The sequence below is a fragment of the Rhinoraja longicauda genome, chromosome 35, assembly GCF_053455715.1.
Source record: "Rhinoraja longicauda isolate Sanriku21f chromosome 35, sRhiLon1.1, whole genome shotgun sequence".
NCBI classification, from domain to species: domain Eukaryota; kingdom Metazoa; phylum Chordata; class Chondrichthyes; order Rajiformes; family Arhynchobatidae; genus Rhinoraja; species Rhinoraja longicauda.
In genome coordinates, this window is record NC_135987.1 from 7737989 (window position 1) to 7765187 (window position 27199).

Here is a 27199-nt window from a genome sequence, read left to right on the forward strand (position 1 = left end):
TTTGTATGTGCTGTTAAGGAGTCTGGTTGAGTAGGTGCAATGCATTTTATTATATGTCACGCATGTACTTTATAGCCATTGTACACAAGTGTGAAGGGAGTGAATGTTTATTGTGGTGTATGAGATGCCAATCAAGTGTACGAGTATTGTACAAAGCTTTTTGAGTGTAAACCTGTCAAGTGGAAATTATCGTGTAGAAACAAAGAACTGCTGGTTAACACACAAAAGGACACAAAGTGCCAGAGTAATTCAGTAGGTCAGACAGCATCTCTAAAAGGTGACGTCTTATTCAAAGTCTTGACCTGAAACGTCACCTATCCTTTTTCTCCAGAGATACTGCCTGACCTACTGAGATACTCCAGCACTTTGTGTCCATTGGGAAATTACCCTGTCCCACTCTTCGTATTCCTCACAGATGGATGAAAGGTTTTAGGGAATTAAAAGGTGATTTACTTGCTAGAAATATCAATGAGCGGGTTATTGGAGAGTAAGTGTCAATTGATAACATTATTAACAGTAAATTCCATCGTATTGCTCATGATTGAGAGTGGAGTTTAATTATAGTGAATGAGTAGAATTGATAATTCTATACTCGGTGTGGGTATTCATGGGTACACTGGAATAAACATGCAGGCATGTTGAATCTCTGATTTGTGTTGTGCTGGAAACACATGAATATGATAATCGATGTATTTAATGTAGATATTGATCACTGGAAAAATATTATCTTTGTATTTATTTTCCCACTTACTCCAGGAATGAATTCTCATATATCATTATAAAAACATGTATCTTGATCTTTTCTCATGTTTTTGGGCATGCGCCTACTCTGCTGAAGGTGATGACTTCTGCTGAGGACTTGGATGCTTTTGCCAAATCAACTTGGAATCTGCAGAAGGAATATATAGTTTCAAATATTATGACAGAAAACCTATAACTTATAAGAAGATAACTGCAGATGCTGGTACAAATCGAAGGTTTTTAACTGGACAACTTATCTGGCTCCAATCTTGAGATTGAGATTGTTTACACATCAGCTCGTCTTATTTAACTGGGTTCTTCCCTTTTAATATTGTGGGTTAAAGCCAAATCCAACAACCTGAGCCTGTAATTCAGGATGTCAATGTGTACTGAGGGAGCATTGTCTAAGTATGAGGTGACGATTTCATGATTCTTAAAAATAGTGAATTCACATGGTATCTTGTTTAAGGGTTTGCCATGTACCAATTGGCAGCTGTTTGTAAACTATAAGTAATAACCGTGGCTTTAAATCATTCCATGGCTGATGGGATGTTTTAACGAAAGATGTTTAATGCAAGTGAATAGTTGCTTTCACATTTTAAACTGGAAACGCTTTTTTGTTTGGAGATTACTTTAGCAATAGGTTTTACAAGAGAATATGGCCAGAAAGCCGACTTGAAGAGCTACACTTTTTGACTCAAATTCACACTAAGTAGAGTGAAGACCACATTAACTAAGCCAAGCAGATGTAAGCTGCTCGGAAAAAGTTAAAGATCAAAGTTACTAAAAATATTATCTTTGTAATTCTCGACATTAGTTATTGGGCACTCAAACAGGTGGTAAAATGAATGAGTCATAGGATCAGCAATGATCTGATTGATTGACTATGCACAGCTTATCTCTGCATCTGTTTCTTAGTGACTTCATTATACTGTCAGATAAATTCCGAGTTACAAATTTTGCTTCCTTTGCTATCAAAATGGGTGGAGAATTTTGCTTATGAACTTGGATCATTGCCAATGATCTAAGTTCATTGGATCTCAAATGCAAATCATATCAAATGCAAAATTGTTAATTAGCATCTTCAGATGAACCAGAAAAGGTGCAACTCTGAAAAATGCTTATTTCCTACAATTGTTGTAACATGCTGTTGAGATTTTAATCAAGGTCTTTAAAAAGTGGAACTTCTGTTATTTTACATTAATAACATCTACAAGATGGGAAAGATTACAAGATGGCGCCCGATTGGAGCCACCTTTTGCATGCTGAACCCAGAGGAGGATCAACAATAATCCAATACAATTGCCAGAATATTTTGAATCTCTTTTCCACTTGTAAATCTACAAATATTTCACGCTGTACTAACAGTATTCAGCGCTCTGGTAACTTTCTCTGTGCTATATCTTCTGTACTTGAGTTTGACTTGATTGTATTCAGGTGTACAGTCTTATCTGATTTGATTGGATAGCAAACAAACAAAAGCTTTTTCACTGTACCTCTGTACACATGACAATAATAAACCCTAACCTATTCCTGGCCATGATTGATTGGCACAGTACTTTGGTGTCTGGAAATTTGTGTTAAAAAGCAGCAATGATATCTCTGGCCACTGCCTGAACCTGTTGAAATAGGCATCGGAATAGTAATGTGTTTGGGACCACAGCATGCTCGGAGATCATCCTGATTTTGGCTGTTCAAACTGCACTAGCGTGATTGAACTACATTTCATCTTCAGCAGTCTCTTGGGATTGAGGATGACTTGCTTCCACATTGGTCTGTACGTTCTGAGGTGGCCGATAAGAGTGATGTGGGAACTAGATTCTTTCACAATTGAGTCAGGAGGTGCCTGATGGGATGGGAGGACAGATGGTTTGTTATGCCATGTATTCCATCCGCCGTTTACTCAGTTATTCACCGTTCAATAACATCCTGAATCTTCCGTCCTCACTGGTTGAATTGAAAAGAGAGTTAGATAGAGCTCTTAGGGCTAGCGGAATCAAGGGATATGGGGAGAAGGCAGGCACGGGTTACTGATTGTGGATGATCAGCCATGATCACAATGAATGGTGGTGCTGGCTCGAAGGACCAAATGGCCTCCTCCTGCACCTATTTTCTATGTTTCGAGAGTCAAATCTTTATTCTCTTTCTGTTGCACCTTAAAGTATGATTTTATTGCACTGAAAAGCAGACAATTGGGTGGGTAAGTTAAAGTGATCCATCTTCAATGAGCATGGATGTGAATGCACATTTATTTATGGATACACACGGAACTGCAAGATTTTGCAGTTAGCTTGAGCAAAACACAAAATGTTGGAGCAATTCAGCAGACCAGGCAGCATCTGTAGAGGAAATGGATTGGTAATGGTTTGGGTAAGGGCCCTTCATCAGAGTCTCAAGAAGGGTCCCTCCACAGATGCTGACTGACCAGCTGAGTTATTCCAGTACTTTTCTATTTCGCATATTTATTTTTATTGGGTGATTATTGTTCATTCATAAACTGCTGGGTACAGCAATTAAGATGAACCATAATTTAAAACCCAGTAGTAGGAAATACTCTGATGTGTAATATTTTCTTTTATAGCTCGATTCCTGGCAATACAGACCCTGGACACGCCAAATCCTAACAGCTTAAAGTTTGTTGCTGGTCGTCAAATAGTCGATTCGGGAAGCATTGATTTTCCAAGTGTGAATTCAGCTCACTGTTCACCTCTAGCCATGTAAGTGTAACAAGTTTAAATGTAAACAAACACATTAGGAGGAGGAGGGGTAACTCCTCGGCCTGTCGTGCTTCCATTACATAATAAGATCATGGCTAATTTGATGGTAACCTCAACAATGAATTCTCACATTTCCCTGATAAACTTTCATCCCACGGTTGAGTAAGAATCTACATAATTCTGTCTCAAAAATATTCTGCTTCCAGTGCACTTTGAGAAAGAAAATTCTAAAGCTTCTCATTCCTGAGGAAAAAAATTGTCTTTAGTGAGAAACCCCCTTCTTTTATTTCCTCATTCTACATTCTCACACAAGAAGAAATCTTTTCCAACATCCACCCTATCAAAGTCCCTGAGTGTTGCACATTTCAATTACGTTCTCCCTCAGTTTTTCAAACTCCAGAAGTAATATATAGCAGGTCCAACCTTTTCTCTTGACATCCCACCTGCCAGAGCAGATATTTAGTTTAACTTATTGGGTTTGCAATTCGTTTGTCTTGAGGGGCTATTGTAAGAAGTAAGACGAGCATTGCTCAATTGCCTCTTACGCCACCTCATAATGTTACAAAGATCTTTACGGCTAATTAAATCTCTGCTGTTTAGAACAGCAATTGCAGGTCATCGAGTTAGAAAGTATGTGAACATAGATGCTTTTTCTATATGCTAGTATTTACTCTGTATGTGGTAAATATTATGTAACAATGTTCAGACAATTTCGGTGCCACTAAAGAAATGTAGGTTTTTGATAATGCTTTCTTATAATCCTTCTATGTACAAGTTCCTTGTGGCAAGTCCAAAACATAGTTTAAAATTGAAACAGTTTGAAAGGCATCTTTACTGTTGACATCTACACATTCTGGTTTGCTACTTTTTATTAGTCTTTATTAATAATAATAATAATAATAATATTCATTTATTGTCATTGCAACGAGTACAACGAAATTAAAAAATAGCCAATCCTGACGGTGCGTACAAACATATATGCAATAAATGCAAAAACAAATAAATACATAAATACAATTAAATACAATTATATTAAGTACAAGATTTTTTAACGGTGTTGCCTAGTGCAAAGGTAGTGTTCAGTTCTCGTATGGCCCTGGGGTAAAAACTGTTCTTAAGTCTGTTTGTTCGGGATTTGATCGACCTGAAACGTCGACCAGAGGGCAGATGAACAAACAGACGGTGGCCGGGGTGGGATGGATCTTTTATTATTTTGCCTGCTCTACTGAGGCAGCGTAGGCTGAACAGGTGCTCCAGGGAGGGCAGTGAGCAGCCGATGATCTTCTGGGCCGTCGTGATGACCCTCTGAAGGGCCTTCCTGTCCTTTTCTGAGCAGCTGGCATACCATGTGGTTATACAGTATGCCAGCACACTCTCGATGGAGCAGCGATAGAAGGACAACATGAGCTTCTCCTGCAGGTTGGTCTTCCTGAGGATCCTCAGGAAGTGGAGTCTCTGCTGTGCCTTCTTTACTGTGGTGATGGTGTTGGTAGACCAGGTAAGATCCTCTGCGATGTGCGTACCCAGGAACCTGAAAGCTGGTACCCTTTCCACACAGACCCCATTGATGTAGAGTGGGTCGTAATCTACACTGGTTTTTCTAAAGTCAATTATAAGTTCCTTTGTTTTGGAGGAGTTCAGGACCAGATTGTTCACTGAACACCATGCTGCCAGCCTTTGGATTTCATCCCTATAGGCTGTCTCATCTCCTTCTGAGATGAGTCCAACCACAGTCGTGTCATCCGCGAACTTGATGATGGTGTTGGTGGGATGGGTGGGGGCGCAGTCGTGAGTGTAGAGGGAGTAAAGGATGGGGCTCAACACACAGCCCTGTGGTGAGCCGGTGCTCAGTGTAATGGTGGAGGAGAGGTGAGGGCCTATTTTGACGGTCTGGGGGCGGTTGGTCAGGAAGTCCTTGATCCATTGGCAGATGGTTTGGGAAAATCCAAGGTCGGAAAGTTTGGTGACCAGTCTGCTCGGGATGACCGTGTTAAAGGCAGAGCTGAAGTCGAGGAAGAGCATCCTCACATAGCTCCCCTGGTGTTCAAGGTGGGTCAGTGCAGTGTGAAGAGCAGTGTCGATGGCATCCCCTGTAGACCTATTTGCTCTGTAGGCAAACTGGTGTGGGTCGAAGGTGGGTGGGAGGCTGGCTTTGATGTGCTGCAGGACCAGTCTCTCGAAGCACTTTGTGAGACCGGTGTGAGTGCTACCGGACGGTAGTCGTTAAGACCTTTGCCTTTGCTGCAGCCATTACAACATGCAACCAATGACACTGACTCACAGTTACAATAGACAGCGTTATGAACCTTTTCCGTTCTTTCAATTGCCTGTCGGCATTTCAGACACTATGTGGGATACCGACATTGTGTTTGATAAATGGTCAGAGCTGCAGCTTGTAACTGAAGAGTCAAAGTTATAATAATGTGAATGTAACAAGCAGAATTGTCACTCTTACAAAAACAGTTTAATATTGGTAAGGAATGGAAGCTCTCAGAAACAAGCACTCATTTGGCTCTCTTTTTCAGGCAGCTGTTCCAAATAGAAGGAGTTAAAAGTGTGTTTTATGGACCTGATTTCATTACAATAACCAGGGTAAGTTTGACCATGAACATATTTGTATTTTGCTTTGTATAAAATATGAACATAGTGCTGGAAATTAAGTATTAAATATTTGCAGGAAAGCCATGTGGAGTGGAACATTCTTAAGCCTCAGGTTTCTGCAGTCCTTATGGATTTCTTTGCTAGCGGCCTGCCTTTAATGACAGGCGCACCACAACCAGATTCTGGTAAGGATTTCCCTTTGCACTTTGCGGTTGGCATTGAAATGAAACTGAATGACACATAAGCAATTGAGATCTGTAGCAAAGCTGCTCAGATGATTAGACCAGTGTTGCACTTACTCTTTTTTTTTAGTTTAGAAATAACCCACAGAAACAGGCCCTTCGGCCCACCGAGTCTGCGCCGACCAGCTATCCCCGTACATTAACGCTATCCTACACATTAGGGACAATTTTACAATAATACCAAGCCAATTGTCCAACAAACCTGTATGTCTTTGGAGTGTGGGAGAAAACCTACGCAGGACACGAGGTGAATGTATAAACTCCGTACAGACAAGCACCCGTAGTCAGGATCGAACCCGGGCCTCTGGCACTGTAAGGCAGCAACTCTACTGCTGCACTACCGTGCCGCCCTCTTGTCTCAAACTCTATTGATTAATTCTTATATACTTTATTAGAACCAACTAAATACTACGCTGAGATTAGATATTATAAGAAAATAACTGCTGATGCTGGTACAAATCGAAGGTATTTATTCACAAAATGCTGGAGTAACTCAGCAGGACAGGCAGCATCTCAGGAGAGAAGGAATGGGTGATGTCTCGAGACCCTCGACCCGAAACGTCACCCATTCCTTCTCTCCTGAGATGCTGCCTGACCTGCTGAGTTACTCCAGCATTTTGTGAATAAATACCTTCAATGCTGAGGTTAGAGTTCCTTTTTAAGCATGTCAGAATTTACCTTGCAAGGAAAATTGTATGATTTTGCAGGCATGGTTCCAAATACGATTGCTGAGTTGTGGAACTTGTTCCTGCTGATTATCATTAGCATTTCATTGGTTGAAATGAAAACACCCCTGCTGCTGGTAAGTCCTGCCACATCATCATTACAGCTAGAGGATCCGGCAGATCACACAGCAAACTTGGCATCGTCTCCAGAGTCCTTGTGGAGGCAGTAAAGATGCCAAGCTGTACAAGGTGTTCAGCAGGTGGAGCCCAGTGGCAGTCCACTGATTGAGACTAGAGGAGTCCGTCCAGTCTGGAATGATTTTCTCCTTATGTTCCAAGCACTCTAGTCAGATCCGCACAGATATCAAGTCAGAGTTCTTCTCTGACTGCTGGCAGACTGTAATCCACAGGAAGACCAGAAGGCCGGTTTGGGGCATGGAAGCTGAATATCAAACAGCTCACTGCAAAAAAACATTGACAAACTTAAAAACCCATTATACCATTTTGGAGAACCGTGAAATGTTTCCTTCACACCCCACTGCACTGATGCGAAACAATTCATCTGAATATCAAGAGGTACTTCATCCTCTAAGGTGTTTAGAATGTGAGGGTGAGTCAGAGGGATTTGCTCCTGATGCCGACGGTGAATGTGAAAAAATGACTGCAAAAAATAAATTAAAAAGGCCATTTTATTCAATCCTGAGTCCAATAAGTGGAACAGGACGAGATATGTCCTCGCATCTTCAGAAAGGTTCTCAGAGGAGCTTTGTCACCAGCACCCTTGAGGACGAGGATGGTTCAGTAACGTCCTTGGAGTTGGACATATTGAGGATCTGCAAATTCTTCAGGGCCATTAGAAGACTGTGGGCAGTAGAGCCATGGGACTTTCTGCCCTCCTGGAGGCTGTAGGTGAGAGCGTAGGTGCCAAGTGGGAATGTCTGGACCCAGCAATTGACCCTGAAGGCGCTTGGTCAATAAGTTCAACCCATTTCATTGAGAGAAATAAAGCTGCTCGAAGTGATGGTGGACGAGCCATTTTAAACATGGCTTTTTTAGACAGGTGGGCCCATACTTCTATTCTTCTGGTGGCAATTTATCAGATTCCATGAGGAAGGGCATCACCCTCCTACACAAACAGGAGTGGGTGAAGGAGGAATTTGGAAATTGATGATTTTTAGCACTGTTGAACATGAATTGCAAGATTCTATCAAAGAACATCAATACTTTGAGCCTTTTTTCTGGGGCAGGTCATCCATCTGTGTCAGACCCACATCATACCTATCAGTAAAATCTCTGAAAGCCTGTGACTACTTAGGAATACAATGTTCTACATAGGGACACGTCAGTGCCTAGGAGAAGATCTCTAACTATTGTGGTCTCATTTGTGGACAATTGATATGTTCTCCAAAATGTGCTTTGGAGAATGAATCTGTAATTGGATACATATATAAACCTGAAGAGATGTGGGTAACAGTTCAAATTAATGAGTGACAAACAAAAAGTCCCACCCCCCCCCTACCCTATCAGATTTGGAGACAGCAAGACTACCCTCTGTGTTGTTTGCGTATTGTATTGAAGCTCTTGCCAAATTCATCAAGGAGTGGCAGTAAAGGTGCTCATAGAGCCATAGAGATTATAAAGCAAGGAAACGCCCACTTTGTCCACTGAATCCGTACCAACCTTCAACCAGTTTTTCATTTTAGAAGTTTATGCCCAAGTCAAATTGCCTCTGTAAAGAAATAACATTGCCGTTCTTTCCATGTTGGTCCACAATTACAACTAAAGTGTGGATATGTTCTTTGACAAGTGGTGTGACTAATCCTTTTGTGTGAGTTGTGGACTCGGCCCAACCCCGCCCCTCACTCCCTCAAACGCTGCGCTACTGTGGCCAAGTTACTCCAGCTTTTTGTGTCTATCTTCGGTTTAAACCAGCATCTGCAGTTCCTTCTTACATATTTATGTACGGTATGATTTGCCTGGATAACACACAAAACAAGGTTTTTCACTGTATTTCAGTGCATAAGACCATAAGACATAGGAGAGGAATTGGGTCATTCGGCATATTGAGTCTGCTTCACCATTCAATCATGTCTGATTTATGTTTTCCCTCTCAACCCCATTCTCCTGCCTTCTTGTAAACTTTAATGCCCTTCCTAATCAAGAAATCTCCATAAATCTCCACTTTAAAAAATACCCAATGTCTTGGCCTTCACAGCCGTCTGCAGTAATGAATTCCACCTCATCTCTATTCTAAAGGTACATTCTTTTATTCTGAGGCTGGGCCCTCTGGGTCTGGAGTCTCCCATTACTGGAAACATCCTTTCTACGTCCACTCTAGCTAGGCCTTTCACTATTTGATAGGTTTCAATGAGTGCTCCCCTCATCATTCTAACTCAAGCAAGTAGAGCCATCAAAGTAGAGCTCCTCATACTATAACCCTATCATCCCCGGGATCATTCTCGTAAGCCACCTCTGGACCCTCTCCCATGCCAGCACGTCCGTCCTTGGATATGAGACCACGTGGCTTCACCAGCACCTTATAAAGCATCGGCATTACATCCTTGCTTTTATATTCTCGTCCCCATAAAATGGACGCTACCATTGCATTTGCCTCACTACCACTGAATTAACCTGCAAATTGAACCTTAGGGAATCCTGCACCAGCATCCCCAAGTCCCTTTGCATCTCCAATTTCTGAATTCTCTCCCCATTTAGAAAGTAGCAAGTTTTAAGTTATAGAGTAGTGGGAGGGATGGAGAAAATAAGATCGTAGGAGACCAAGACAAACTGAGACACACAGGGTGGCAACTGAGAGAGGGTGGTGAAACCTTTTGCATCAGAGTTGATCTTTCTGATCAAGATGTAATTAGATTACATAGAAGTAACGAATAAATACTGACGTGGCAGTTGCTTGAAATACCAAATAGGGAAAGTCTGTGGAGATTAAAAAAGTCAATATTTCAACAGAACTAACCGAGGGGGGGTTCTGAAATTGTTGAATTCATTGTGACTTAAGGGCGGTAACATGCCTGCTAACAATATGAAACGGTGTTGATTGAGCTTGCGTTAAGCTTCATTGGAATGATGAAATTGGCCACAGGTAAGGAAATCAGAGTGGGGTGGAGAATTGGAGTGACAGGCAACACGTGGGTTTTGAAATTAAACAGAATTGTTGTTCGGTGTAGAAACAAGGAACTGCAGATGCTGGTTAATACACAAAAGGATACAAAAGTGCTGGAGTAACTCAGCATGTCAGGCAGCATCTCTGAAGAACATGGATAATGAACGTTTCGGGTCGGGAACCTTCTTCAGACTTCACGTGTCTATTTTCTCCAGAGATGCTGCCTGACCCACTGAGTTACTCCAGCACAGTGTTGGTCAAATGGGTCATCTGATATGTGTTTGGTTTCTCCAATGTAGAGGAGAATCTCTGGTGCATCATTTATTCTCTATGGTGTAGTGACGTCTCATTCAGATACTAATGGTTTTCCATTGGAAAATTGTCTTTATTCTAGTTTGTAGTTTTACTTTTTAAAGTCAAAGTTGCATTTATTGTCATATGCACAGGTATGGTGAGGTACAGGTACAATGAAAACCTTGCTTGCAGCACCATCATAGGCACATAGGCACAGAAAACCAAAACCACATATTATACGTTCACCTTAATTTCAGCAAGATGGTAAAAAGAAAAAAAGACGGTGCAAAAAAACAGGACAGCAATATTAACAAAATGCAAAAATGTGGTTGTTAGTTGTTGCTGGAGATCAATTTGTGGTTATTCTGAAATTGTTAAACTGTGCGGTTGGAAGATGGTAGTTGAATTGTACTATTTCATGGCATTTTCTCTTTCTCTCATCTAGACCACTCAGAGAGTGAGGAGGATGACGAAGTGGTTGCAATGATCAAGGAACTGCTGGATACAAGAATAAGGTCTTTTCCTTACTAATCTGGTTTTAATTGAAATGTTCACCAAATATAGTACTTAACGCCAGACCCCTGAGAGGGAATGGTAGAGCTTCTTAACTGACTCTTAACTAAGATTTAATGTTATATCCGGAATTCTGGATATTGAATCAAAGGAATCCAAGTGAATTTTTCTTCCACTTGGTCAGAAAGAGCCCATTGCATCAATGTCCAATATAGTCTTTAACAGAATCCTCCTTATTTCATGACACTGGTGGTCAAAAATACCACAGACGCTGAGAGTCCCTAGTGACCTATTTTACTCAACTCCAGTCGGCTTATGAAGTTAAGCCATTATTTACTATTAACAACTGTCAGTGTTAGCGGCAGTGAAAATTCCTGATGATTATTTGACATTCAGTTGTTATATAGGCCATTTAGCCTCTTGCCATTTTGCTATTCATTGAAATCTTGGCTGATCTATATTTTAGCTCCATTTTCCTCTCCATAACCTTTGATGGACTCAGTTAGCAACTATCTATCTACTGAGCCAAAATTTTAAATGATTTTTTCTGCCGGCGCTTCACAATTCCACCATTCTTTACAGGAAGAGTGTTTCTTCTTTCTAAATTGTCAGAATGTGATTCTTAAGGCTGTATAGAAAATGTTTCTAGATGCTCTGGAAATTAAATCGCCCCTTAACTGTATTTTTATTTCGGCATAGACACGGAACAGTGCAGCACATGAGCAGGTTCTTCGGCCCACATGTTTGTGCCGAACACTATGCCAAATTAAACTAATCCCTTTGTAATCCATATCTCTCCATTCCCAGGATATTCACGTGCCATTCTAACAGTCTCACATTTGAGACCCAAAGGTTCTGTGAAATACTTATATATATTTTCTGTGGAAATGCAAAATGAATCATTTGCAACCCGTGTTTCCTGGGTTCTAACAGCCCAAAGCACAAAGTTTGCTAACTTCTGTCATAGGGTCATTCAGCACAAAGATGTGTTCTACGTAACGACCATCAATTTCCCATTTACCAACATTGGTCTGTAGCTTTCAATGTCCTCACAATCCAACTCCTTGTCTCAATAGTTAAATGTTGTAAGAGACCTTCTTCTGTCACCCAGATCTATCAATAGATTTTAGTTTTAGAGATACAGCGCGGAAAGAGGCCCTTCGGCCCACCGAGTCCGCGCCGACCAATGATCCCTGCACATTAACACTATCCTACACCCACTAGGGACAATTTTTACATTCACCAAGCCAATTAACCTACAAACCTGTACATCTTTGGAGTGTGGGAGGAAACCGAAGATCTCGGAGAAAACCCACGGGGAGAACGTACAAACTCCGTACAGACAGCACCCATAGTCGGGATCGAACCCGGGTCTCCGGCGCTGCATTCGCTGTAAGGCAGCAACTCTACCGCTGCGCCACCGTTTCTGAGCATTTGCCTAAAAAACTAAATCTGATTTGCAGTATTGTACAGAAAGGAACTGCAGATGCTGGTTTACACCGAAGAAAGACACAAAATGCTGGAGTAACTCAGCGGGACAGGCTGCACCTCTGGATAGAAGGAATGGGTGATGTTTTGGGTTGAGACCCTTCTTAAGACTGAGGGTCAGGGGAGAGGGAAACACAGAGATAAGGAAGGGTAAACTGTGAAAACAAGACATCAAAAGAGATCAAGGAAAATGTCAAAGAGATAATTGTTAGCTCGGAGAAAGTGACACCAAAGCAACAGAGATAAAATGTAATTGGTATTGTACAACATTGAAATATTTTGTAAAACAGTTTCCCACCCAGGAAAACATTTGAGAAAAGGGAGAAGAAATAATATAAATATTCAAGGGAGAGGGTAAGAGGCCAGGCCGAAAAAAGAAAAGAAAAAGTAGATGGTACAGCATAGTCCTGAATATTTTTCCATTAAAAACCAAACCATTGACAGATTATAGCTTCTGTGAGCTTGATTTAATTAAGATCAAAATGTAGTCAGTAATCAACAATTGAGTGTCAGAACCTTGGGTTGTAATTCTCTTTGATTTAGTTTCAGCAGTACAATTTTTAAATAATTCAATAATTGTGGCATCACATAACACATTTTGTCTGTTTGTTTTTATGTCTTGACTGTTTTTGTAAAGCGTCTTTGAGCATTTGGAAAAGCGCTATAAAAAATAAATGTTTATTATTATTATTATTGTTATTATTAAGTTGCTGTATTTTGTTTCACATTTATAGGCCTACTGTGCAAGAAGACGGAGGAGATATCATTTTTAAAGGTTTTGAAAATGGTGTTGTGAAGCTAAAACTGTTAGGCTCCTGCACTGGCTGCCCAAGCTCAGTTATTACTTTAAAAAGTGGAATACAAAATATGTTACAGTTTTACATTCCTGAAGTTGACGAAGTAGAACAGGTAAAACGTGAAATAATAATATAATAATACAATAAGAATTGATATACTCAAGTTGTTCAGAGTCTAAAGCATGGATGGCACAGATAAATGTGCCAACATTGACCATATATTTTCACTTCCAGTACACTATTCAGCTCAGCCTCTAACATAACTCTTCAGCTGAAGCTCTCACTCGTGCCTATTTTGCATCTAGACATGGTTATTCCAATGCACTCCACTGTGTCGCTCTTTGCAAATATGAGGTCCTCCAAAATCCGGTGTGCTAACTCTTCATACACATCACTCCCCTTGCTTGCAAAGTTTCCATCTTGCAGAATGCATTCTCTGCATCAATCCAGCTCATGCATTCCATTCAAATGTCAGCATTATTTGATGTTTATTGTTTGGTTTTAAAATTGGATTGGGCCAAATCTGTTCCTTTAACCTCGCTTTATGCTGCTTCTTCTGTCACCCAGATCTATTGGGTGACGGAAGAAGCAGAACTTACTTCTCTATTTTTTTTATTTTTAGCAAATGTGCTGAGCAGCTTTGCATCATCTTTTTCTTTAATAACGATTCTCATGATTGATATTTTGCTTTAGTTATCTATAATTCTTGTGTATAATCCATAAGAAACCTAAAATGAACTGGTAGTTTAAGGGGACCCAGTTGTGGAAAATACCAAAAAATAAATTCTGCTCAAACATGTTAACAATCTCTAGTTGCTTTTATGTCTCATATCTTATATTATTTCTATTAGTATAGTTTTGTCCCTCTGTCTTAAAGATATTGCCAGGTTTCTAGTATTCTTTCTTGCATGATATACTGCTTCAAGTCCTCTCTTACCAACTTGCAAGTTTTATGCTATTCAAAGCCTAGTTTATTTACCAGAAAGTTAATTTTGAATCATGTTCATATTTTGGGACAGTTGATAAAAATAATTTGATGATTGAAGGATTAGCAAGAATCAAGATTCAAGATTCAATTTATTGTCACATGTGCCAATTAAAGTACAGTGAAATTTGAGTTACCAAATTGAAATTATGCAACACATTTTATTAAATTTTGCATTTATGAACATGTTGTACATTAGGTAGATGGTTATTTGGAATGATTTAAGAAATCCATGGATTATTTTGAGACTTCTCATTTGATTATTTTTCATTGCAGGTCCAAGATGAAGTCGATGAAGTAAACATTAAAGCCTTTGAAGAATTAGAGAAGAAATTAAAAGATTCGTAAATTATTTACCAGAAATGTTCAGAAATTTGTTGAGAGATCTGTTTATTTCTCCCAGTTCTTCAATTGTGATACAAAGTCATATTGATCCCATATTACCTGTCTCATTATTTGTTTTGTTACATTACTAGAAATACTGACTGTGGTATGAATTGTTGCTTTTTCTTTGTCATCTGCATTTCCCTTTAAATGTCCCAATTGGAAAATATAGGCTTGTCCTCTTATACCAACCAGTCTGTGTGAAAGAAATATTATTATCCGGATTTTCATTGATCATCTTTGAGAGAATAATGTATTTGATATTTTACTCAGCTCTCATTGAAATTGGGCAGGATTCGTCTTTTGTTTTGGATCATTCATTTGTACCACATCTCAACTTATTTTATATCTTGAATTTGGAATGATGCCTGTGCACTGTCTAAAAATGGAAAGTAGTTTCCTTTTTCCTAGTTAGCCATCAACTCCACACAACAAATAATGTTGAAGAGCTTAATATATTTTGCTCATCTGCCAAAGTGGCCCACCAGTATTATGGGGTTATTCTAACACTGCATTTCATGGACATTATATAAGACACCGTTGAAGCAGGATACTTATAAAGTACAGCTTTAAAAGAATCTTTGCACATGTCAAAGGAAAGTGCTTTTTATATGTGAGCTACATGGGCAAGGAGAGTATATTTGAAGAATGTTGCAAGAAATATTGCTATTGTTTAGTGGATGCCACAGCATTAATACTCGGCTAATGTACTCCTTCTGCAATATACTAAAATATAGAAGTGAAAACTAAAAGTGAAAGTAAAGAAACTAAAATTATCTGTTACACTTTCGTCAGTTAGTTATTTTATGTGACTACTTCTGTTGTCAAATAAAGCGACAGTTTGTCCTCCTGCAGCTGCTATTAGGAACACTCAAAGAAGAATGGGTATTCTGAGTTTTTACGTGCGTCGTGCGCGAGGTCAATATCCAGCTACTCCACATTGCGAATGGTCTGGGGTCTGGAGGAATGGTCATGATTATAGGATTATAGGGTGTAGGGATCATCTTAATCCAAAGGCCAATTTTTTTTGTAGGTTTTTGATCTTGATTAAGGGTTGCCACCACGATCATCAGTTACGTATAAAATTGATCCCCTTAATTACGTTGTTTATTTGTTCTTAATAAAAGGGTCATGCCCATATTTGTGAGTACGGTTTGGAAGCCCTTGGTCTTTTTCACATTTACCTCCAGGCTGGCTGGTGCCCAGGAAAAAAGTCTGCAGGATTTTCACGTTTTCTGTCAGATCCCCTCAGGATTGCGATGTCATTGTGAAGGCATGAGCCGCACAGCTGATATATGCTGTTCTCCTTTCATCCACACACATTTATTCCTTTTCCCAGAGCGTACAGGTTAGAGGGTCGATCGCTATGTTAAAGAGGATGGGTGACATTGGATCCCCTTGTTTGATGCCTCTTATAAGTATGGGCTCTGTTCCCTCCTTGCCAAACAACCACCATGATTGTATCAGTGTATAGATCTTCAATGAGATCTATGAACCTTTTGAGTGAATTAAACAGCAATCTGTTTGACAGAATCAAATGCTTTTGCAAAAACAACTACCACTTCTTTGTTCCTCTTTGTGTATCTAGCAGTTGCTACCTATTGATCTAAAGGTTATTTAAATTTAGACCAGCAAATATTATTTTTCCAGTTTGCATATTTATTGGTGAATCCTTTTCAATATATAACAATGTATAAAGTCTTCCCAGATGCTTGACAACTGCTTTAACGTAGTCACATTGAAACTAGATGATTGAGCTGAAGCAAACCTCCGTTGTTATAGGACTGTTGAAGCTTTAAATTGTTCACTGTACAAATGATATATTTTGTACATTGTGTATATCAGAATATCACTTTGATGGATATTGTAAGAAATGGCAAAGTATGGACACGGTGATTGTAAAATAGTTTGTATAATGAAAATAAATGTGTTAAAGCCCTAAAGCAATGAAAATGTTTTGAAAGGAAATTCTTAATTTCTGCTTTGCATTTGAAATGAACTTCATGGGGTGATTTGGAAATCCTGGTATAACATAGTTAATTTCTGGATTTAAATTACACATTTTGATTAAAGCAGAAGTGTCTTGATACAACTGTCAATGCAGGGCAATTCGGAAGAACCAGATCTATAATGAAATTTGGCCATAATCAAACTTCCTATTCCTCTTTATTGGCATTTTGTCGATCTCTCTCCATTACTATAACCAATTGCAAGGTGCAAGAAATATCTTCATATTTAAAAAGCTGTTGAGGTTGTATTTATGACACTAACATATTGCATTTGGAGTAAACTTCCCATGTTCAATAGTCAATAAATGCTGAAGAATGATTTGACCATCTGGGAAGAAGTTGTGCTGTGCTGAAATTTGCACTTCCTGACTTAACAGGAAGATGCTATTGCAAACCATCGACTTATACAGACAGAAGCAGGCCCTTTAGCTCACGTAATCAGCACAGACCATCAACTGCCCATTTACCTACTTCAATCCCACTTTTTATTCTCATCAATTTCCCCCAGGTTGTCCAGTTTCCTCCCACGCCCGAAAGACATGTTGTTTGGTTAACTGGCCACTAAAAGACACCATGTGTGTAGGTGAGTGGTAGAATCTGGGGATGGAGGGAGTCGATGGTGGTCAGGGGGAGAATGAAATGTGATTAGTATCAATGGGGGCTTGATGGTAGACATGGACTCTGGCCAAAGAAACTGTTTCCATGCTTACCCTACACTGGCAACCTTTGTTGAGAGTTTGTATAAAGAGGACTGTTTCCATGCTTATTCCACATGGGTAACCTTTTTGAGATGAAAGAACTGCAGATGCTGGTTAATATACTAAAGAACACAAAATGCTGGAGCAACTCGGCTGGATCTCTGGAGAACATGGACAGGTGACGTTTCGGGTTAAGACTTCTTCAGACTCTAACCTTTGGGAGAGTCTGTATAAGAGACTTGTGAAAATGCAACTTAGAAAGCACAGCAAAACAGAAGGATAAGTTCCTTCAGGCATGTAGTTGCATGTGAAGAAGGGCATGAAGTTTAGACGACTGAGACTTGGTACATCCGGAAACTTGGTGAATCTCAGGAACCAAGAGTGTTATTGTCATACTAGACCAAATGGACCCGTTGGGCCCAAACCTCTCCTGCATTGATACAGCACCCACTCCCACCCTCCCTCCCCACCCCCTCCCTCCCTAGGAGATAGATTTAAACTTTAAAATGTGAATAACTTTAAAAATATAACACCGATTTCAATGAAACTTCTTCCATTAGCACCAAAGGGACGACGGTGAGTAAGGTGGGCCTAAAATTGTTTCGCTGTCGTGTACCGTTTAGGCTGTAGTTCGGGAACAAACAAACAAACAAGAGTTTTAGTGTATAGATATGCCCCGAAACGGAACAAGGACGTTCTTACTTGCGTGAATTACATACTTAATAAGAACATACTTAACAAGAACATTTTTTTCCTTCTCATTTCAAAGGTGGAATCCCAAATGAGAGCGAGTGATTGCAATTGCATGGGACCGACCCTGCCACATTTGATGGGGAGAGGAGGTTTCTGATGCAATGGGTGCAGGCAGACTGGCCACGCCGCCCGCAGATGCGTGTGAGTCGGTGGGGCGGCGCCCTGACGTGAGAGCTTCGGCACGTACAATGTTGTGACAGAAAGTTGCCAGCAACAGCGGCCGCACAAAGGAGCCAGGGTTGGGAAACACAATGTGCGGTAAGTCAGCTGTGCCCTGTACTAGGACTAGGACTCTCGGATCCCCCCTTGCCTTGCCTTGGACAATGCACGTCTTTCCCACGGGCTTGCGCTTTGATACAACACCTCTCTCTGTGTTTTCTTCACCGCTTTCTGTCCCATGTTGCAACTTGTTGTGAAATTGCTTTGAATTTAAAACCCGGTCTTTTTGGATCGTGTTTTTAATTCCCTCAAATGGCAGTGCATATGTTTTCCTTACGTGTCACTAGTACAGAGTGTGTAAGCCGTGGGGGGGAGTTGGAAACAAATACTGTATCAAAATGAGTTTGGAAATTATAGTATCTTGGAGTGCCCAGACTTTCCATAGGATTACTCCAAACTGGACAGGAAGGAAGTGAGTTATTCTCAGTGATGGCAGAGTTGGATTAAGGCCGAGTTAGGGGGGGTCTGATGTACAGGATCTCAAACTGAGCCTTGGAATTTTGGGTGTGATTATATTATTCAAAAGCCCTTTTGTAACGACCACCAAGGATCACGAGACCCGAACATGAGACCACTTGTAGAACCGACCATCCTTCTCAAGTTATTTACCATTCTCCTCCAATCTGTATTTTTTTAAGCAAATCATATTCTACAACAGAAAACAGACACTTGATGTGATGCCATTATGTGTTTGTTTTACATTTATCTCAACTCAAAGTAGTTTTATATTTTTAACTTTTAAAGGCAGTTTTTTAAAGTGATAAAAGTTTTTTTTAAACTTCAATCGTGCTTTGTGTAATAAACCTGTAGTGTCAATAGGACACAAACTTTATTGTGCTTACTTCATGAGGTAATATGGGATAATCAACTAAATCCTAAATCAATACATTAATTTCCTGTGGTCCCTTACCTAACCAAAATGATGATGTATGCAGAAAATCAGTGCTACCACTCATCAGGGCTATTTGACATTACCAACTTGGTGGTAAATCAGAGTTTTTTTTTCTATTAATGTATTTTAAGACAGAGTTCAATTACAGACTGTAGATTTTCGTACATAATCTTTGATATAAAATGACAGTCACCGGGAAAGAGAAGACGCCTTTACTAGTGCAGGGAAAAAAACTGCAGATGCTGGTTTAAATCGAATGCTGGAGTAACTCAGTGGGTCAGGCAGCATCACTGGAGAGAAGGAATGGGTGACGTTTCAGGTCGAGAGCCTTCTTCAGACTGATGTCAGGGGAGGGGGCGGGACAAAGATAGGATGTAGGAGGAGACAGGAAGACGAGTGGGAGAACTGGGAAGGGGGAGGGGAAAGAGAGGGACAGATGGACTCTCTGAGGTTAGAGAGGTCAATGTTCATACCGCTGGGGTGTAAACTGCCCAAGCGAAATATGAGATGCTGTTCCTCCAATTTGCTCTGGGCCTCACTCTGACAAGTACTCATCACTGCTACTGGAAAAAATTGTCACAGCTTTACCTCTTCTGAAGCACTCACTGGGATGACTGTTGAAAGAAATCCAATGGGCGGTATTTTTACTAGGATATCTCAGACTAGCTTCCATCACATGTTGCAACCTCCTGAATGTTGGAATTTAATGTCCTGGATTAGGAGTTGGTCGCAATAGACAATAGGTGCAGGAGGAGGCCATTCGGCAATGGTGGTCGGCAGTGCTCGGACCTATGACTACAGTCAGAGAATCATACAGCAAAGAAACAGGTCCTTCTGCTCAACAAGTCCATCCCGTTCGGCTCGTATCACTCCAAACATTTCCCATCCATGTATCTGTCCTTGGGACCTTTAAATAACCATCTTCTCTGGCAGCTAATTGCATATAGCCTCAGAATCCTTGAACGTTGCCCACTCTACTGAGTCCACCAGTCGTGAAGTCACCCCTCTGTGTCTCCTGACTAGCTCTTTACGATATACTTCCCTCTTCAGTCATTGCCTGTATGAGAGAAGAAGCAACACAGCCAGTTGGTGTGGTTTATCACAGTGCGGGCTCGGGATGGGCATAGTTGTGGTTGAAACTGGTAGGGCCGGACTGGTAGGCGTGGACTGGTAGGGCCGGACAGGCCTGTTTCCATGCTGTAGTTGTTATATGAAAGTATTTGGTATCCTGGTGCTACAGGAGGTGTGCTGGTGGTAACTCGGAAGTATCCACTTCAAACTAGCCTTATTGAAACCCCCAGTATTGATGGTGAGGCATTGGGGTTTGCAGTCTAGTGTTTGTTGACCATGGCTTATCATTCCACAAGTGCTCACTGCAAGTCTGGCTGGGTGGAATGTAGACTGCTGTCATGACGATTGAGATGATTTCGCCCGGGAGGTAGTTTTGACGGCAATTCACTGCTAGATGTTCCAGTTGGGAGGAGGAAGTAGTTAGACAAGACCACCACATCCTAGCACCATGAAGAGTTTGCCATGGGCTAGACACTGCCACCACTTCCCTTTTCACGTTGGCCCCGTCCAGACCATGCGATGGGGCGGGAATGCAGAGTCTGTGGAGCTGGGGGTGAGCCATGACTGTGAAATGGAGTACACTGCATTCCTTTATATCCCTTTGGTAAAGCATTTTAGTTCAGTGGGATCTGGGTCAAATGCAGGCCGGTGGGATTAGTGTCGTTGGGGACATGTTGCATAGAAACATAGAAAATAGGTGCAGGAGTAGGCCCTTCGAGCCTGCACCGCCATTCAATATGATCATGGCTGATCATCCAACTCAGTATCCTGTACCTGCCTTCTCTCCATACCCCCTGATCCCTTTAGCCACAAGGGCCACATCTAACTCCCTCTTAAATATAGCCAATGAACTGGCCTCAACTACCTTCTGTGGCAGAGAATTCCACAGATTCACCACTCTCTGTGTGAAAAAAAAGTTCTCATCTCGGTCCTAAAAGACTTCCCCCTTATCCTTACACTGTGACCCCTTGTTCTGGACTTCCCCAACATCGGGAACAATCTTCCTGCATCTAGCCTGTCCAACCCCTTAAGAATTTTGTAAGTTTCCATAAGACCCCCCCTCAATCTTCTAAATTCCAGCGGGTACAAGCCGAGTCTATCCAGTCTTTCTTCATATGAAAGTCCTGCCATCCCAGGAATCAATCTGGTGAACCTTCTCCGTACTCCCTCTATGGCAAGAATGTCTTTCCTCAGATTAGGTTGCCATGGGGCAGGTTGGACCAAAGGGCTGGTTTCCACGCTATGACTCCATGCTTGATATTGTCCCGAACCAAGCATCCACCATGACTGGCGTCCCGTGCACCACTCTAAACGTTGACTTCTACCAATGCTGGTGAGCACTAGCTGGACTGCAGACTGTGTAAAATGCACTGCAGTTAATCAACAAGGCTACTTCGATAGAATCTTGCAAATTCACAACCTCTACCAGACAAAAGGGTGAGGACAGTGTGGTGAATGAGAACACCACCATCTGTAGCTTCCCACCAAGTCAAGCACCCATATGGAAGTATGTTGCCACTCCATTGTCCTCACTGAATCTAAACTCTGGAACACCTCCTCCATCAGCACTGTGGGAGCATCTTCACCAGAAGTTCTGCTGCAGTTCGAGAAGGTGGCTCACCTTCACTTTCTCAAAGATGGATAATTATCGCTGGCATTGGTAGCGATGGCCGGTTCCCAAAAGTGAATGTGTAATTTTCTTACACATCAGCTGCTATGTCTAAATAAAATTGCCGTTTGATTAAGAAGGTGCACTTTTTTTGGAGGCATGAGTTGGTTAGCTGTGGTGCTGCCCGCAATAAGATGTTGGCTTTTAAACAAATGAATCGGGAGCAGCTTTGCTGTATTTGATGGACCAGCCTGCAAAGACGAGTTGAAGGTTGAAACAGCAAAACCGAATAGCAACTGTTGCTGTAATAGTGATCAATAAAGTTGATCAAAACCATCAAATTGTCCACATGCCATACATGTCCACGCATGGTTATTAATACCATTAAGTTTGTAATTCCACAACAGTTTTTCAATGGAAGATCTCCAAGTCCACGTACTCCAGTTTCCTCCCATGCTACTTGGCCATTGTAAATTGTCTCTATTGTAGGTGGCTGGTAAAATGGTCAGGGTGGAGTTGATGGACATGTGAAAGTAGATGGAATGAGAGCGATGGAATTGGCCTGAGAGTTGATTTAGACTTAATGGGCTAAATGCAGCCTCTTCTGTCACAGAAAATATTTTTTAAAACTGATTTGCAGTAACAAGAGTGACCAAAACACACACATCTCATAACTCCAAGGTCCTATTTAGCACTATTACCTCTGTCATATGTCCCGCCCCCAGTACCAGCTTAGTTGGGTCCCCTGCTAAGTGCGAAGAATTCGCTAAATTTTTCACCAGCAAAGTTGAGAACATTAGACTGAACATTTCCCCTCCCACCCGTGACCTAGCTGTCTCACTAGTCTGTTCATCTAAATTGGACTGTTTCCAACCCGTCACTCTATCCTCCCTTGCAAAGCTTGTCTCCGCTGTGAAACCTGCAACCTGCCCCCTTGATCCTGCCCCCACTGCCCTTCTGAAGGATGTCATTGCAATAGCCGGTCCCAGCATCCTCTCTATTATCAACAGTTCTTTGGCCACTGGCACTGTTCCAACCTGTTTCAAGCACACGGTGGTCCAGCCCCTACTGAAAAAACCTAACCTAGACCCCACCTTGCCTAGCAACTACAGACCCATTTCCAAACTGCCATTCCTGTCAAAAGTCCTTGAAAAGGCAATTCTAAACCAATTAGTGCCCTACCTACACCAAAACACCATCCTGGAAAGTTTCCAGTCAGGTTTCAGAGCCCACCACAGCACAGAGTCTGCCTTGTTGAAGGTACACAACGACCTGCTTCTCGCCATCGACACCGGCGACTGTGCAATCCTGCTCCTTCTCGACCTCAGCGCAGCGTTCAATACAGTGGACCACACCATCCTTATTGACCGTCTCCGGTATGCGGTTGGCATTGATGGCACTGCCCTGAGCTGGTTCGTTTCCTACCTCAAAGATAGGAGTTTCGCCATCAACATAGGCAGTTATTCTTCTTCTCCAGCTAGCCTCTCCTGCGGAGTTCCACAAGGCTCCATCCTAGGCCCCATTCTCTTCTCTCTATACATGCTCCCCCTTGGCCAAATCATTCAAAGGCACGGCATTTCTTTCCACTGCTATGCCGATGACACACAGCTTTACCTCCCCCTGAAACCCAACAACCGGTCAAATTTAAACAGCCTCTTACACTGCCTTGAGGACATAAAATGTTGGATAGCCAGAACTTCCTCCAATTAAACGAGAGCAAGTCTGAGGTCATCCTATTCGGCCCCCCCGACTCCATCAAATCGATAACAGGCAGTCTTGGAAGCCTATCCTGCCTAGTCAAACCGCATGTCAAAAACCTCGGCGTGATATTTAATAATAATAATAATAATGCATTTTATTTATATAGCGCTTTTCATATACTCAAAGACGCTTTACAGAGATTTTGAGAACATAGGGAAATGAATAAATAGATAAATAAGTAAATAAATAAATGAACAGAGAAAGGAGACAGAAGGTGAGGTGACCTTCAGTGGTTGAAGGCAGTACTGAACAGGTGAGACTTCAGCGATGTTTTGAATGTGGTGAGTGTGGGGGAGTCTCTAACGGTTTGGGGTAGTGAGTTCCATAGGGTGGGAGCAGCGATGGAGAAAGCCCTGTCCCCCCAGGATCTGAGTTTGGTCCGGATGTGGGGAGATTGGCAGCGGCAGAGCGGAGGGTGCAGGTGGGAGTGTGCCTGTGGAGGAGGTCGGTCAGGTAGGATGGGGCCAGGTTATGGAGGGCTTTGTATGTTATGAGGAGGATTTTGTACTGGATTCTCTGGGGGATGGGGAGCCAGTGGAGTTTATAAAGGACGGGGGTGATATGGTCACGGATCGAGGTGTGTGTGAGTAGACGGGCAGCGGAGTTTTGAATGTATTGAAGTTTATTGATGATTTTTGAGGGTGCGCCATAGAGGAGGCTGTTGCAGTAGTCCAGACGGGAGGTGATGAAGGCGTGGATGAGGGTTTCTGCAGCTGTGGAGGAGAGGGATGGACGGAGACGGGCAATGTTTTTGAGGTGGAAGAAGACTGTCTTTGTGATGTGTTTGATGTGTTTGTCGAAGGAGAGGGTTTGATCAAGGATGATTCCAAGATTCCGGATGTGAGGTGAGGTGGATACTGGGAGACCATCAATGTTGAGGATGAAGTTTTGGGTGGATTTGGTGAGCGTTTTTGGACCAATGATGATGATTTCAGATTTGTTGCAATTGAGTTTGAGGAAGTTATTTGACTCTGCATTAAAGTTTGACAAGCAAGTCAACGCTGTGGTAAAAGCCAGCTTCTTCCAACTTCGTACCATAGCTAAAATCAAACCTTTCCTCCAATTCGACGACACTGAAAAAATCATTCATGCTTTCATTTCCTCCCGCCTAGACTACTGCAACTCCCTATACACTGGGATCAGCCAATCATCCCTGTCCCGCCTGCAACTGGTCCAAACCGCTGCAGCGAGACTCCTGACGGGTACCCGTAAAAGGGACCACATCACCCCGATTCTGGCCTCTCTCCACTGGCTCCCTGTACGGTACAGAATCAACTTCAAGCTCCTCCTATTCACATATAAAGCCCTAAATGGACATCCCCCCCCCCACATCAAAAATCTTCTAACCCACCTCTCTTAACTCCAGGTCCCTCTGGTCGGCCGACTTGGGGCTACTCACTATCCCGCGGTCTAGGCTTAAGCTCAGGGGTGACCGCGCTTTTGCGGTTGCAGCTCCTAGACTGTGGAACAGCATCTCTCTCCCCATCAGAACTGCCCCCTCCATCGACTCCTTTAAGTCCAGGCTCAAAACCTATTTCTACTCCCTAGCGTTTGAGGCCCATTGAGGAGGCGCTGTGAACTGTTTTGTATGTGCTGTTATGTTCGTGTGCTACTGTATGTTTCATTTTTTCCTTAGTACCTAAACAGATGTACAGCACTTTGGTCAACGTGGGTTGTTTTTAAATGTGCTATACAAATAAAATTGACTTGACTTGACTTGACATTACCATGACACTTAATTCTTACCATCTTTGTTTGCGATGTTGCAGGAGAGTGTTTTGCAGAGTAGGGCTGCAGAAGTATAGAGAGATGACTGACCTATTTTCACTTAGCGGGGAGTTGGTATGTGGAACGAGCTGCCAGAGGAAGTGGTTGAGGCAGGCACACTGCCAACATTTAAAAGCCATTGGTTTAGGTACATGGATTGGTAATGTTTGGGGTGATGTGGGCCAGGCACGGACAGATGGGACCAGCTTGGATGGGGCATCTTGGTCGGCGTGGGCGAGTTGGGCTTGAAGGGGTGTGTGACTCGATGACTCTATTTTAGAATGGACAACAAAGGGGCAGATCTTCTATGCCTCCACATCACGAGCAGCTTGTCTCTGGGCCACTGTTTGGTCCCATGTCGCCTCTGGCCTGTTTCCCATGGGTGTTGCTTCAATAGTCAATAGTCGTTTATTTGTCACATACACATAAATGTGTAGTGAAATGAAACATTACCTGCAGTTAAACAATAAGACCAATAAGAATAATCAATAAAAATGCAATAACACATACAATCACAACTAACACCAAACAAAAAGAAACATCCATCACAGTGAGTCTCCTCCAGTCCCTCCTCACTGTGATGGAAGGCCAAAAATGTATTTTTCTCTTCCCTGCCGTCTTCTCCCGCGGTCAGGCTGTTGGAGTTGCCACATCGGGGCGGTCGGGGCTCCCGACATTGAAGCCCCCGCTGGACGGTGAAAGGTCCACGGCCTATTCCAGGCCGCGCCAGACGGTGAAAGGTCTGCGGCGGGCCGACCCAAGCCCCGCGATTCGGGGCGGGCGAAGACGCTGTCGCTGCCGCTGCCGGTGCTCCCGATGTCGGCCCCCACCGAGGGGCCTGCGGGCTTCCGACGTCCACGCGGCCCTCGCCGGAGCCTCCGGTGACGAGTCGCAGCCGCTCCCGCAGCATCCGCAGGCAGCCAGCGCCGCAGGTGGTGAGTCCGGGCCGCGGGCTCTGCGAACCAGAGCCCCAGATGTTCCCAGGTGCATGGCCGGTGTTAGGCCGCAACGGGAACGGAGACACGACACAGAAACAAAGGTCGCGTCTCCGTTCGGGAGAGAGAATTTTACAGTTCCTGTTCCCTCCCACCCCACCCCCCAAACATAACATACAAACCCTACACCATATTAAAACTACAATTCAGACAAAAACAACAAAAAACACAAAAGACAGACGGACTGCAGGCAAGCCGCAGCTGCGACGGCAGCGCTGGCTCCTCCCAATGCGCCCCCACATGCACTCTGAACCCCATTCGCCTCTTGTGAAGACCGTCGTTGCATGGTACTACACAGGGAAATGTGGTTGGGAGCATTGAACGTTCATGAGTGTTTTCGCTGCTCATGTTCAGTAATAGACAATAGACAATAGACAATAGGTGCAGGAGTAGGCCATTCAGCCCTTCGAGCCAGCACCGCCATTCAATGCGCTCATGGCTGATCACTCCCAATCAGTACCCCGTTCCTGCCTTCTCCCCATACCCCCTCACTCCGCTATCCTTAAGAGCTCTATCCAGCTCTCTCTTGAAAGCATCCAACGAACTGGCCTCCACTGCCTTCTGAGGCAGAGAATTCCACACCTTCACCACTCTCTGACTGAAAAAGTTCTTCCTCATCTCCGTTCTAACTTGGCTGTTTAAAAAAAAAAATTCAAATCACTAATCTTATTACTTTACAATTATAAAATTAAAAGACACGCCCGCATTCTGAAAACATAATTAATACCATTGAGAGTAACTTGAGTGATTTGATATGACCTCAATTTTCTCCTCCGGGCCCATACCTTCCATTTATTTGATTATGTGTTATGTTAAACACAGTACAGGACCTGGGGCTGATTCCTGGCCTGAGAGCTGGCGAATCTCTAGGTCACTG

General features: G+C 42.5%; 2 protein-coding genes across 4 annotated transcripts in view; both read left to right on the top strand.

Annotated features, from left to right (window-relative positions):
• LOC144610118 (NFU1 iron-sulfur cluster scaffold homolog, mitochondrial-like) overlaps positions 1 to 16485 on the top strand; it is a 31313-nt gene extending 14828 nt beyond the window's left edge. The window contains exons 3-8 of the mRNA XM_078428693.1: positions 3323 to 3458; positions 5984 to 6050; positions 6136 to 6244; positions 10827 to 10896; positions 13117 to 13291; positions 14441 to 16485. Of these exons, the coding sequence (XP_078284819.1) occupies positions 3323 to 3458; positions 5984 to 6050; positions 6136 to 6244; positions 10827 to 10896; positions 13117 to 13291; positions 14441 to 14512 (629 nt within the window). The 3' untranslated portion in view covers positions 14513 to 16485. The remainder of the gene's footprint in view (positions 1 to 3322; positions 3459 to 5983; positions 6051 to 6135; positions 6245 to 10826; positions 10897 to 13116; positions 13292 to 14440) is intronic.
• A 1671-nt stretch (positions 16486 to 18156) lies between these two features.
• LOC144610072 (glutamine--fructose-6-phosphate aminotransferase [isomerizing] 1-like) overlaps positions 18157 to 27199 on the top strand; it is a 92857-nt gene continuing 83814 nt past the window's right edge. For all 3 annotated transcript variants that reach the window (XM_078428593.1, XM_078428595.1, XM_078428594.1), the window contains exon 1: positions 18157 to 18266. In XM_078428593.1, coding sequence (XP_078284719.1) covers positions 18260 to 18266 — 7 coding nt within the window. In that variant the 5' untranslated portion in view covers positions 18157 to 18259. The remainder of the gene's footprint in view (positions 18267 to 27199) is intronic.